Source organism: Triticum urartu, chromosome 4A (genome assembly GCF_056163025.1).
Source record: "Triticum urartu cultivar PI428250 chromosome 4A, HENAU_Tu73, whole genome shotgun sequence".
NCBI classification, from domain to species: domain Eukaryota; kingdom Viridiplantae; phylum Streptophyta; class Magnoliopsida; order Poales; family Poaceae; genus Triticum; species Triticum urartu.
Genome location: NC_141876.1, coordinates 476,946,125 through 476,960,471, shown reverse-complemented (window position 1 = coordinate 476,960,471; position 14,347 = coordinate 476,946,125). Strand labels below are relative to the sequence as shown.

At 48.9% G+C, this 14,347-nt stretch overlaps 2 protein-coding genes across 2 annotated transcripts; one reads left to right on the top strand and one right to left on the bottom strand.

Moving 5' to 3' along the window:
* Positions 1-924: 924 nt before the first annotated feature.
* LOC125552236 (LRR receptor-like serine/threonine-protein kinase FEI 1) lies at positions 925-6,759 on the top strand. Its single transcript, XM_048715722.2, has 14 exons — positions 925-1,245; positions 1,715-1,919; positions 2,011-2,146; positions 2,360-2,431; positions 2,531-2,602; positions 2,816-2,887; positions 3,106-3,177; positions 3,272-3,343; positions 3,477-3,574; positions 3,809-3,964; positions 4,046-4,378; positions 5,679-5,924; positions 6,041-6,174; positions 6,273-6,759. The coding sequence occupies exons 2-14, from the start codon at positions 1,826-1,828 to the stop codon at positions 6,483-6,485; spliced, it is 1,770 nt and encodes a 589-aa protein (XP_048571679.1). The 5' UTR covers positions 925-1,245; positions 1,715-1,825; the 3' UTR covers positions 6,486-6,759.
* A 2,781-nt stretch (positions 6,760-9,540) lies between these two features.
* On the bottom strand, positions 9,541-10,418 carry LOC125553988 (17.9 kDa class I heat shock protein-like). The gene has a single exon (XM_048717622.2). It carries the CDS (start codon positions 10,279-10,281, stop codon positions 9,814-9,816), a length of 468 nt encoding a protein of 155 aa, XP_048573579.2. The 5' UTR covers positions 10,282-10,418; the 3' UTR covers positions 9,541-9,813.
* Positions 10,419-14,347: the final 3,929 nt, after the last annotated feature.

Genomic DNA, 14,347 nt, shown 5'->3' with positions numbered 1-14,347 from the left:
CTAGTCGCAATGGGTCGGCCCATTAGTGTTCGCTCCAGTTAAAAATGTAAGAAAATGAAAAGCGTGCTGCAGGGATCGAAAACGGGCGCTACAGATCGTAGGATGAAAGCCACTATTCCCTCCGGTCATTTTTACTCTGCATATTAGATTTGCGTCAAGTCAAACTTTGCAAAGTTTGATCAAACTTATATTAAAAAATATCAACATCTACTCCCTCCGTCCCATAATATAAGAACTTTTTTGACACTAGTGTAGTGTCAAAAACGTTTTTATATTATGTGACGGAGGGAGTACAATATATGAAAAAAGATAGACACACACACTATGAAAAAAGATAGACACACACACATCTAAAATATCAACATCTCAAGGTTCAAAATAGTCCGAGATCAATGAATTCGGTATGTTGATTTCAGGGATTGGGAGTTCAGGATCCGATTTATCTTTCATCTACAAGTTTAAGGTTTGTTTTGATTTTTTTTTAAAGCCCTCTCCGCAGCAAAGAATCCGTCGCTTTTCTCGTCCAAGTGAAGAGAGATGTCGTTGTCACTTTGCGTGCCATAATACAAGCCCATTTTCTGGGGTATAAGTACAAACACCTTTAACCCAATGATAGCTGCTAAACAGCAATACGGACAACGAACTTGCTCTAAGCACTATTTTATCTAACAAAAAGATAAAATAAATAAATCTAATCAGACAAATTCCGATATCATGCAAGGCAATCTGGTAAGTGGTAACTGAGCGATTAGCCGTTCGTCCCGTTCCGTCCCGTGTGCCGCCGTCGCTGACGCCGTGCGCGGACAAAACCGCACTCTCTCACGCTCACTGCTACGACTACTCGCTCCAGCTCCAGTCCCACTCCCGCACCCACCGCCACGGCGCCACGCCACACCACCGGCTGCCTAATCTCCTCGGACCCATTTACCCTCCCCCCTCACTCTGCCCAGTGCTCAGTGCTCTCAGCTCTGCTCACCACCACCACCACAGTGACCACACCACACCACACCCAGCGCCGCTTCTCCCCACTCCCTAGCTCACATCCTCCATCTCCCCCACCGCTAATCGTCGGTACCTCTGTTCCCCGAGCTCCTCTTCCTCCTCGAGCCCTGAGCCCCTGACCCACCAATCCCAACCCAACGTGGCTCTACCGCCGGCCGCCGCGCCGTAGCAGCCTAGCGTCGCCGCCGCCCTCCTCGCCGCAAGATCGCGCTCCTGCTCTCTCCGCCCCGCTGAGGGTTTGAGGTATGGGCTCATTCCCATCCAGTGATGCTCTTAGCTAAACCCCACCCAGCTCCAGGATTTCCGCTCCGGGCGTGCCGCTCACGCCATCTAGATCCGCTCCCGGTTCCCGATTTGAGAAACCAGCCTGCCTAATTCTTCCGCCCTGTAGATTTATTTTCTTGGATTTGGGGAATCTCGAAGTCAGATGCTTGAAGGCAGCTAGTTCAGTTGGCCTGAAAGGATTGTTTTTTTGCATAAAAAGACCGAAAATGTTGCTTCAGTTAGTTCCCATACCATCTCGAAAAAAAAGTTAGCTCCCATATCATGGCCGCCAATTTCGTGCGAAAGCCCCGGATACCGTTATCTCGAAAAGTACTGCATTTGATCTGCTATTTTTTCTCCGCCGTTCAAGCCTTAAGATTTTTCCCTGAGCGCGTCTTTAATTTGTTACTATATGATTGTTGATTTGTTTTGCTTTTCACCATTGCAGGGTTGGTTGGTTGGGTTCTCCCCGATTGTAAAGATGCATACCGTATATCCTCATTCATGACCTCTGGAACATGCTCTAGTCACCCTTGTATGCTCCACCAGGTGGTGACAAATGGGCTTTTTTCTCAGAAAACAGCCCAGTTTCCTCTTTATTCTGATCATCCTGCACTGGGGGGCTCGTGCAGCAGGAGCGCTAAGTTCAGATGGTATGTGATGATGGTTGTGGCTGCTCACGGGCCATTTGATTTGTTTTTTCTGCTTATCCAATACTGATCTTGCACCAACTGTTTCATACAGGTGAAGCACTTCTCGCCTTTAAGAAGGCAATCACAAATTCAGATGGGGTCTTTCTAAATTGGCACGAACAAGACGCGGATCCCTGCAACTGGAAGGGTGTTAAATGCGATCGTCACAGCAAGAGAGTGATCTATCTGTAAGAAACAGAAAACCACTCTGTATATTAACTTCCTTTTCGAAAAAAACTCTGTATATTAACTCTGTCATTTGCTCAACTTCTTAACCTATCCACTCACTGTTTTGCTTCAGTTATTTGGTGTTCATATTTTGGACACCATTTCCTAGTTTCTATTCATATTCAGTATTTTGAGTTGCATTGCCATAAGGTCACTCACTGCCTTCCATTTAGGATTCTCCCGTATCACAAGTTAGTCGGGCCCATACCACCAGAAGTTGGAAGGCTAAATCAGCTTCAGACTTTGTAAGTGTGTTCACCTTTTCTTTTTTGCATTTCTTAACTACTTCCCGCCTTGTATATCAAAGAACTTGGTCTCTGATAAAGGTGGTTTTATGTCATTAGATCACTACAGGAGAACAGTTTGTATGGTTCACTCCCTCCCGAGCTAGGAAATTGTACCAAGTTGCAACAACTGTAAGTTTTATAGTAATTCTGATTGGTACATATGTTTTTTTCTTCCATTGAATGAATGTTGGATGCTGCAACTGATAATTAATGATCATGAGGATAGCCATTTGGTCACAAGCTTCTTGTATGTGTGCCAGAGAACTTCTAGCATGCAATTTTTGCTTTTATTTCTTCTGTGAAACCAGGCTCTTATTTCGTCTGTTGTGAAATGACTCGCAGATATCTACAAGGAAATTATATAAGTGGATATATCCCTTTGGAATTTGGTGATCTGGTTGAGCTTGAGACATTGTGAGTCCTCTGTAGTTTTAGCTTATTTATTAAATTTGATTATTAATTTCGCATCAGATAAATACCTCATGCTAGACTAATGTCACTACATCTGCTATGGGTCATATAAGAAGGCTTGAACACAAATTATATGTATTGAAATGTAGATAAATTCACTTTCCCTGTTTAAGTAATTTAGATATTACTTCCTATTTCTGAAATATGTTTATTTTATCCAGGGACTTATCCAGCAATACGTTGAAGGGATCAATCCCGCATTCTCTTGATAACCTGACCAAACTTGCATCATTGTAAGTGCTTTTTTTTTATGTCCATAAGCTGACCAAACCTGTTACGATAAGCTACATGCTACCAGCCAAATGATTATTTTCACATCCTATGCAGCAACGTATCCATGAACTTTCTGACAGGAGCAATACCATCAGATGGTTCACTTGCCAATTTTAATGAAACTTCGTGAGTTGTCTTCTCCTCTGTTATTTATATCTATTTAATTCAATCTGCATATTCAATCGAGTAAAAGCGTATATGCATTGTGCCATAAGCTACTCTTCCTTCTACCCATCTGAATGTTGACATGGTAATGCAGCTTTATTGGGAACCGTGATTTATGTGGTAGGCAGATTAATTCAGTGTGCAAAGATGCACTTCAATCACCATCAGATGGCTCCCAGCAGCCTTTGAAAGGTAACAGATATTTGAACATTAGTCTAACATTATTTGTTGTATGCGTCTAATATTTTTGGTTGACAAGGTCAAATGTGCATTTAATCATTGATGCCAATAATAGCTAATAGATCTTTTTATATTCCACTAGGAAACTCACTTATGGCAATTTTGCATTCTCAACAATGGGCCTATAGTATTTTCAGTTCACAATAATTTTGCATTCTTATGTGTTTTGATGTTTTATTATGGTAGATGACACAAATAAAAGGAGTTCCAGAGTTGTTATAAGTGCGGTCGCGACAGTGGGAGCTCTGCTATTAGTGGCTCTGATGTGTTTCTGGGGTTGTTTTCTGTACAAAAGTTTCGGGAAGAAAGATATCCATGGTTTCAGGGTGGAGCTATGTGGAGGTAACGATGCCATGAGTTATGCGAAGCCAGTACTTCACATGTCATAAAGAACTTTTGTTATAACCTTGCTTATCATTTCAGGCTCTTCTGTTGTGATGTTCCATGGGGACCTCCCTTACTCCACAAAAGATATCCTTAAGAAGTTAGAGACCATGGATGAGGAAAATATCATTGGAGCAGGTGGCTTTGGGACTGTGTACAAACTTGCAATGGATGATGGCAACGTTTTTGCATTGAAAAGGATAGTGAAAACAAATGAAGGGCGTGACAAATTCTTTGATAGAGAACTTGAGATATTGGGAAGTGTTAAGCACCGTAATTTGGTCAATCTCCGTGGCTATTGCAATTCCCCTTCATCGAAACTGTTGATATATGACTACCTTCCAGGTGGAAGCCTGGATGAAGTGCTACATGGTGAGTTCCATATTTTTCTTTTCGCCATACATCTTAATTCTGTTTTCATTGAACTCTTCCAATTATTCATAGTTGCAGTTGCAATATAAACTGATGTTAGCTTGCTTTCCTCAATGACCTTTAAGCATGTGTTAAGCCAACACTAAAATAGCCTATAGGATTAAGTTATTGGTGCCTGAAACTCAGCGTGACATCAAAACCTGGAAATCCTGAATTTAAGACATGTTTGGTGCCGCTATGCAAGGAAAAGAGTACAGATAAAAAAGTTGGTTTTGCCTGCGATCCAATTTTGAGGCCTAGAGGATCCTTAGAGTAGACCTTTACCTTCTCAATCAAACAAGACCCTACAAGAAAAAAAGTTCAGACAACTGTGTCCTTGGAGTAGATTTTGGTTATAGGCAAGGTCAAGTTTACATCATATCTTGGAGTAAAATAGGATTTGATCACACGTGCAATGTAAAGGATGAATAAAATATGCCACTTCCTCTATACAAATACGAGGCCTACAGTTTTTGTGTCATTATGTTGTGGACTAGCAGCAGGGAGCCCGAACAGAGGGAGATCAGAGGTCCTTTGATCAATAGTATCATGTTAGGAAATTTAAAATTGCAGGAGCCTAATTCATTGAGATTTAGGGGTCCATATTGTGTTAGGAAAGGTCAAGGGCTTGAGCATCCACTATACAAGGATGTCATGTTTGAGTCAAGTAAGAACAATGCATCTATCATCTCCAAGCTATTCTCTAATAGTAACCTATGTCTACCCAAACTCTTCAAGCCACAACTTTTGGTTATCTTCAGCGCGGTAGTCATCATGTTGTGGATCAAGGTCCACTGGTCCACCACTTGTTTTAAAACGGCGTGCATGCAAATTCAGTAACATTTTCTCTCTTTTGTCCTTGTTTATCTCTCCTCTCTTCAAAATTTATGAGTAAGCACCCTTTCTCTCTCTCACGAGTCACGATGGATCAAGGTTCACAACACCTTGGTTTCAAATGGCATACATGCAAATATCATGGTTAAAGTACGCCTTATAATTTTTCAAAAAATAAGTACACATTATAAGAAAAAGAAACAGAGGAAGTATTTACTTGCAGGCATACTGAATAGTCTGTAGTTCATTTCTGTAGCTAAACAAGGATGGACAGCCTTAACTATGGTTCCATCTAAAATTTATGTTGAACCAAATTGACCTTGTACAAGTAACTTTTGCTCAGGTCGTCCATGAGCATTAGTCCATTTGAACAGGAATAACTTTTTAAAGCCCAGGCTAACGTTTCATATTTCATCGTTCTTGGCAGAAAAAACTGAGCAGTTGGAATGGGAGGCACGCATTAACATAATACTTGGAGCTGCAAAAGGCCTGGCTTACTTGCATCATGATTGCTCACCTCGAATAATACATCGTGATATTAAGTCGAGCAATATCTTACTGGACGGCAATTTTGAGGCACGTGTATCAGACTTCGGACTTGCAAAACTACTGGAGGATGAAGAATCTCATATTACTACAATAGTTGCAGGAACATTTGGATATCTTGCCCCAGGTATGTGAAAGTTGTTCCATTTCGTCAAATGATGAGAACGAAAATGCACACTTCATTTCGGAAAATGCATCGCTTTGTAATAATCTGAGCTAATATTCGCAATATGGAACATCCAGAGTATATGCAAAGTGGCAGGGCTACCGAAAAGACGGATGTCTACAGTTTTGGAGTTTTGGTACTCGAGATACTGAGCGGAAAGCGACCTACTGATGCGTCATTCATTGAGAAGGGGTTGAACATTGTTGGATGGGTACGACCTTTTTATTTCCTTTCTCTTCATGTGCACAACTCATGCATGTCACATCTTTTTATGTATTTACCACAAAGGGTTAACTTGCTATATGGCAGCTGAACTTCTTGGCTGGAGAGAGCAGAGAGCGGGAGATTGTGGATCCGGATTGCGACGGCGTGCAGATCGAGACCCTGGACGCCCTGCTCTCTCTCGCCAAGCAATGCGTGAGCTCTTTGCCGGAGGAGCGGCCGACGATGCATAGGGTGGTACAGATGCTGGAGTCGGATGTAATTACACCGTGCGGAAGTGATTTCTACGATTCAGAGTAGGGCTACGAAACCACGGCTGCTGGCTTCTACGATCGTGTGGTAGTGATTTCTACGGTCTGGATTGAGACGCACCACATTCTTCTGCCGCTGGTTTCCCTGTGGAGGCACATTCCATTTATTCTTTGCAGATTTTTGTAAATGCATGCATTACCGAGGGGTTGGGTGGGCTCCAACAGGCTGGTTCTACGGGGACAACATTTTTGCGATTTGTATGTATCTATATGCCACGCTACAGACTGTTATATGTTTGGTTTAATAAGAAGACTTGCCTGGAGATTGATGTGCTTGCATTATGCTTTTAGGTGTTCTTTTGTGTTCGTTTAGGTTTTGTGTCATGCTTAGGAAGATTAAGGTTCTCCCCGCATAGCCCCTCTCTTGGTGGGTGCACCTATCGTCATCAGAGGGCGTGTGGAGGTTGGATTCAGTCAGCTTTCGTCTTTGGTGGATTTGTTCGTCTGTTTTTAGGTTGAATCCTTCTGACATACGCTTTCTATCTGTCTATTACAACGTGATTTGCTTGAATCCAGTGATCACGGCAGCATGCCTTCAGCTTGCTTTAGTGTTTGTAATCATTTCTCGGTGGTCTATGAACCTAAATGTCGTTTTTACTTCTTGTGTTATTTGTACTGTTAGACATCGGGCCGCCCCAGGCATGTTCAAAAAAGGCAAAAATATATCAAATTTGGACAAAGTTCGGCGAAGTTCGGCATATATTATATAATAGTCACAGATTTTTATTACATAATATATCTAATTAAAAAAAACTGACTGAACACGGAGTAGTCGCCGCCATCGTCGGGCTTCTCCTCCTTGACGCGGCCGTCCTTGATGGACCCCTGACCGGCGTCGCCAATGTGGACTGGTGGCGGCAACGCGTCGTTGTCATCGCTGTCCTCGATGACGATGACGCCTCCTTCGTCGCGGCCCCGGCGGCGCTGCACGAATCGCTGCAGGGCGGCGCACTGGCGCTCCCTCGCCATTTTCAGGGATTCCGCACGCGCCCATTCCAGGGCCGCGTCGTCGTCGAACTCGACGTCGCCGCCATGCTCCGTCTTCACCGCGGGGAGGAGGCCCGGCTCCGTCTTCACCGGCGCGAGCCCCGGCTCCGTCTTGGGCTTGACGAAGCGCGAAGGAGGAGCCGACGAGGAGGCCCGCCGGCCGCCCTCGTTGATGACGATGCCGGCGCTGCGAGTGCGCCGGCCGAGCGGCGTCTCCGCCGCGGGCTCGGCCTTGACGCCGAGCGGCGCCGGAGAGCTGGAGGAGTGCGAAGAAGAGCGTGATGAGGAGGAAAAAGAGGAGAGGCCGAACCTCCTGGGCAACCATTGCCCGTCGCGTCGGCGGTGAGCCGTGGCCGTGGCGGCCGCCCTCGCCGGGGGGTACGCCAACGGCGGGTTGTTGCCGCCCTCGAGGTGCGTCAGCACGCCCTCGAGTGTGCGGCCGGGGACGCCCCACCACAGACGGCACAGTTAGACATCTTTGAAACAAAACGATTGTTTGAAACGGAACTTCTTTGAAACAACTTTAGTGAGAAAGGCACAGTTAGACATCGCGCAGGAACTCGCTAACAAGTTTAGAGCATCTCCAGCCGTTCGGCCCCCCAAGGGCACGAAAAAGCGACGCTTGGGGGCGAGCCGGTGTTTTTTTCTACGTGGGGCGAGCACGTTTCCAGCCGTCGCCCCAGGTCGCTCTCAGACGCCCCCACAGTTCGTTCAAATTTTAACAAACACGGCCAAATTTGAACAAACATGGCCAAATTTTGGCGAAATTTAGCCGTTTTTTACACGAATAAAAGGGACGAAAAAAACCTAAACTACGGCCGATGCTTCTCCTCCTTGACACGGCCGCTGCGCGACCCCTCGCCCCGGCGCGCTGCTTCACTCGAGCGGCGGGTCGTTGCCGCCCTCGACGTGTGCGAGGACGCCGCTGAGCGTGCGGCCAAGGACGCCCCATCTCAGGCGGCGGCCCTTGCTGTTGTTGCGGCCGTGCGGCATGGGCGCGTTGTTCGTGGAGACGAGCCGCTCCTCCTGCCGGCGTTCGAAGTACGCCGCCCACGCCGCGTGGTTGTCGGCGGTGTACTCCGGGAGCGCCCGCTCCGCGGCCGTCAGGGACGCCCCGCACGCTCGATCTCGGCGTGGAAATAGGGCGTCTCGGGGACGGGCAGAGGGGCGATAGCGACACCGCCGGCGCTGAGCCTCCACCGCGACGGAAGGCGTACGTCGGGCGGAGCGGGGTATTTGGACTCGTGGAGGAGGTTTGCCTCCCACTCATTCAGCGAGAGGCGGCCGAAACCCTTGGCCGCCGCCGCGTCGCCGGGGTACCTCGCGCTTATGGTTGCCGGGGGGGGGGGGGGGAGAAAGGGGTTCGAATGACGAAAAGAGGGGAGGAACTGCGGCGGCGAGGAGGGGGAGGACTGCCGATGGATGGGTGCCTCACCGGCGCGGCCAAGGGCGCCTTATATAGCGGCTCGGGGCCGGTCGCGTACGACACGCGTGGCGGAAGGCGGGGCGGCGTCGCCGCACTTCACCGCCCATGAATCAATGGCATGATGGCATTGATTCCCCGCGGGAAAACCAGACGATGAGGACGACCGGACTTCGTCTCGCTGACGCACCGGTCCCGCCACTCTTTCGCGTCAAAATGTTCGAGCCGGCGCCCCGGGCGCCCCCAGTGCGCCGGGTTCGGGTTAGGTGCGCCGGCGTCAATTTCGGCCTAATCCGGCGAAAAACAGGTTCGCGGGGACGCGACTGGGCCGATTTTTCGACGCCGGCGCTAAAATACAGCCTTGGGGGGCCTATTGGATGCTCTTACATTTCTATGCAGAGTGAAGTCTATTTTTAGAAAGACGCAAAGGTTACGTATCGTTTGATCCTTTCTCTGATCCATAATAATTCATAATAAGTGTCACATCGTTTGATACTCCCTCTGATCTATAGAGGGAGTATCATTTTATTGCTAGGTAGAGAGCATGAAGTCTACGTAGAAGTAGATCCTCATCGGCCAACGTATAAAGAACTGAAGAGGAAATGAGTTGGAACAGAGTAATAGACACCCCACATAGAGAATGCTGCTCCTCTGGCTCTGCTCAAATACAACAAACACTACACTTTCGAGCCATGCGCAAACACGACACTCATACTGCGCGCACCGCTCACACACAAACCATCAACTACGGTACACCAAACTGAAGAACCCAGCATTCGACGCAACACTACGAGGTACGAGACTCAAACCCAACACCCACATATCCAAGCTTGTTTTATTGGGACTCTCACCACCAGAGGCACTATTCTGAGCAGAAGCAGCTACGCCCGACGGCCCAAGGCTCTATCTAGCCGGTGATCTGGACGGGCTTGACCTCGGGCTTCTTGGCCTCCGCCTTGGGCACGGTGACGGTGAGCACGCCGTTCTCCATGGCCGCCTTGATCTCCTCGGCCTTCACGTTGTCCGGGAGCCTGAACCTGCGCAGGAACTTGCCGCTGCTGCGCTCCACGCGGTGCCAGGTGTCGGTCTTCTCCTCCTGCTCCTTGTTCCGCTCGCCGCTGATCTGCAGCACGTTGCCGTCGTCCACCTCCACCTTCACCTCCTCCTTCCTCAGCCCCGGCACGTCCGCCTTGAACACGTGCGCCTCGGGAGTCTCCTTCCAGTCGATGCGCGTGCCGGCGAACGACGCGGTGTCGGAGCTGGTTGTGCGCGGGAAGATGCTGCCGCTGCCGGAGCCGAAGGGGAAGTCGTCGAAGGGGTCCCAGAGGTCGAGGGAGAAGGGGTCGAACACGTCGCCACGGCGGATCAGCGACATCGTCGGCGGGCTGGCGATAAGCTGCTGAAGAATCTTTTCGTTAGCACAGTAGTGCGCGAGAGCGAATGGTTTGCGCTATCAAAGAAGCTTTCGATGGTTTTCCTCTGTCGGTCTTGGGACGGTGCGAATGCAGGTGGCGAGAATTTATAGGGGTCGGACGTGCAATGGAGAGATGAGGTTCTTGAGAGTTCTTGCTTCTTCGAGCGCGTACAGGTAGAAGCCAGAATCGTGTAGCTGGGCATTCCGCTATTCGCTGGACCCTGCTACAAAGGTCTCCCAGAAACTAGATAGTTCTGGGCGCGTCTGTAGATCGCCGCATTGCTATTTGACGCTCTCCGCGGCAGATTGTCACAGCACAGAGCACAACGAGCGACCAGGTATATCGGCCGGCCAACTTGTTTCCCTTTTTCCTTTTCAAGTTTATATTTATTTTCAAAAAAATGTTCCTAAATTTCAAAAAAAAATGTTTATGTTTTCAAAATTTCTGCACAAATTCAGGAAAAGTGTTGCATTACAAAAGCTATCCTCATTTTAAAGATTATTGGGAATTTAAAAAATGTTTCCTTTTTTGAAATATTTTCATAAATTTCTTCATGGTTTCAAAATTTGTTCCGCTTTTTTAAAATTTGTTGAAAAATTTAAAATATGTTCACAGCTTCAAAGCCGGGAGGCCGCCGCCTCCGAGGCCGCGGGGGACGCCGAGAGGGGCGCCGGGGACGACAGAGGCGTCGTGGGCACCAGGGACGCCGAGGGCGTCGCGGGCGCCGGGGACGCCGAGGGCGGGGCAGGCGTCGCGGGAGGGGGGGTGTCGGTGTCAAAACCGGCGGATCTCGGGTAGGGGGTCCCGAACTGTGCGTCTAAGGCGGATGGTAACAGGAGGCAGGGGACACGATGTTTTATCCAGGTTCGGACCCTCTTGATGAAGGTAAAACCCTACATCCTGCTTGATTTATTCTTGATGATATGAGTATTACAAGAGTTGATCTATCACGAGATCGGAGAGGCTAAACCCTAGAAGCTAGCCTATGATATGATTGTATATTGTCCTAAGGACTAAAACCCTCCGGTTTATATAGACACCGGAGGGGGCTAGGGTTACACAAGGTCGGTTACAAAGGAGGAGATATACATATCCGTATTGCCTAGCTTGCCTTCCACGCCAAGTAGAGTCCCATCCGGACATGAGACGAAGTCTTCAATCTTCTATCTTCATAGTCCAACAGTCCGGTCAAAGGATATAGTCCGGCTGTCCGGAGACTCCCTAATCCAGGACTCCCTCAGTAGCCCCTGAACCAGACTTCAATGACGATGAGTCCGGCGCGCAGTATTGTTTTCGGCATTGCAAGGCGGGTTCCTCCTCCGGATACACCACAGAAGAGTTTGAATAAAAGGATAGTGTCTGACCCTGCAAAATAAGTTCCACATACCACTGTAGGGAGAATAATATTTCCACAAATCTAATCTGCTGACACGTTTTGGCAACATGACATTATGCCATGGCCCGATGATTATTCGAACTGTTTTCTTTAACTAGCCCCGCACATAACGCGAGGCAGTTTCTTGACATGTCTTGTCAAAGCAGAGATCGTGTCCTCTTTATTACGGGATTCTCATCAATACGGGTGTGGGTAACCCAACTGCGTCTAGGACTCCTAGATTTTAGGCAAGTCCCAAACGGCCACGAGGAGGACGCTTGATATTCACCCTCTTTATAAAAGGGCCAAGACTTTTACTTTTTTCCTCCCGTGCTTAATCGAATCCTTCCCCGCCTCGAGTTCTAACACCCAAAACCCAGGTCAGGTGCTTCGGACCTTCAATCATGTCCGGATCCAGCCTCCAGGGCCAGTGGATGCCCTCATCCGTCACGGAAGAGGATATCAAGAAGTTGAGGGAGGCAAGATACCTGACCGCCGAAGTCTCGCATCGGCTGCCTGCCCGAGGGCAGGTCGTCCCTACTCCTGAACCCAATGAAGACGTCGTGTTTATCTCCCACTTCCTCCGAGGACTAGGCCTCACTCTGGATCCCTTCGTAAGGGGTTTGATGTTCTATTACGGGCTTGATTTCCATGATCTAGCCCCAGATTCCTTTCTCCACATCTCGGCATTTATTGTCGTATGTGAGGCCTTCCTCCGCATTACCCCTCACTTCGGCCTGTGGCTCAAGACCTTTGATGTGAAGCCGAAGACGGTTGAGGGGCAGCATGCAGCGTGCGAAGGGGCATTAATAAGCAAGATCGCTGGAGCTCCGTGGCCAAAGGGTTCCTTTCCAGAGATGTCCGGATTATGGCAACGGGAGTGGTTCTACGTCACCGCTCCCAGAAGTGCCAAGTGGGTAGCTTCCCTCGCCTTTCGCTCAGGCCCTCCACCATAACTGATGTCATGGATTAGCAGGGGGCTGAGCTGGGGTCCAGCCAAGGATGTGCCCATACTGCAGAGCCGCATCCGAGATCTCTTCGAGGGAGATTTTAGTTTGGTTATGGCAGTGCAAGTCATGCTGGTTCGTCGAGTCCAGCCTTGCAAACGCCGCCCCCTCCGCTTGTGGGAATTCAACCCAGAAGGACCGCGCGCTATTCAGAATTTTCTCGGCCTGACGCACGAGGAGATGTACAAGTCGTTCTTCGAACCCCAAATAGAGTGTCTGGACACCTTCGAGGACGTGAGCCTGAGCAGCAACCGCACCGCGGCCCAAGTAAGTAATCCTCTAGCCAAACACACTGTCTTTCATTTATCATGACGTCATTCTGAAGAATCGCTTTTTGACCAGGACTAGATAACGAAGACGAAGATGATCCGGTGTTCGGCCCCCCTTCCCGAAGGCTTGGACAATCCGATGCTGGAAAAGATGCTCGAGCCAGCACCTTGCCCGATGCCCTCAAAGGAAGATGAAGGCGGGGATAAAGAGGGCGAAAGCGGGCCCCCACAGCTACCTATCCCAACCGAGGGAACGAGTGCCTCCGTGAGGGAGGATAACCAAGGGAAGGAATCTGACATTCCCTCGCCCCGGGGGAGGAAGAGGACTACCTCTGATGATCCGAAAACCAAGGTTTCCAAATGGGAGAAGAAAACTCCACCAGAGGGTCCCGCCTCGGAGGGTGCTCTTGCCGCACAAAGTCCGTGCGGGGATCAGCCCTCTAACGAGCTGTAAGTAATCAAAAAGTACTTAATAGTGAAGATATACTACCTTACTTCTAAGGAACATAACCGAAGCATCTATCTTGCAGTTCGGATCCGAGCCCTTCTCAGCAGAGCTCGTCTTCGGGGGATCTTCTTCCGGAGATGATGGAGAGCGAAACGCCTCCCCCGGACTCCCTGGCTTAAGAAGCAGGCGACCTTGAAGTGTCATCACAGAGAGTTTCTCCGGATCCGGCAAGGCTAGAAGGTAATCCCATGGTCACCCGAAGCCCTCAGTATCCGGCTCTTGAAGAGAGCAATCAAAAGAGTCCGGCACCATCTGGTATGCGATCGGACGTACTGAAGGGTCTGCTAGAGCGAGCGACTATCTCAGAAGAGCATCATACATTAATGTGTACGATGATTGAAAGGATTTCGTCCGCCGAAAATGGGTTGCATGAAGCCTTTATGAGTCTACTGACGGGCTTTGAGGTACGTGAAATGATATACATTTGTGATGGTACCGCACATTTTAGGTGTGCCCTGTGTAGATAGTAGCCCCTGAGACTCTGGTTGTCATCGAGAACGGCGGCGAACGGAGGATCATAGTCCCAGGTAATAACCAGACCGCCTTTATGTGCAGGTGTCTGAAGCTCCGGTGGCTAGCCGGACTGATGGGGTTGCCGAACTAAAACGGCGACTGGATGCGGCGGATGCCGACATCGAGCTTGTTAACAAGCGTCTTGACGAGGCACAGGGTAGGTGATATTTATAGTGAATGTCACATAGTAAGAGCAGCGTGATGCCAGTATCTTTAATATGTTGTGACTGTAGATGGAGCTGCCACCATGGAGGCCCTGCGGGCGGAGCTTGCCCGAGCCAAGGAGCAAGCAAGAAGTAGTAATGCGGCCACTTTGAAGGCGGCCGAAGAGTTGAGAGCCGAGAAGGCCGCGCA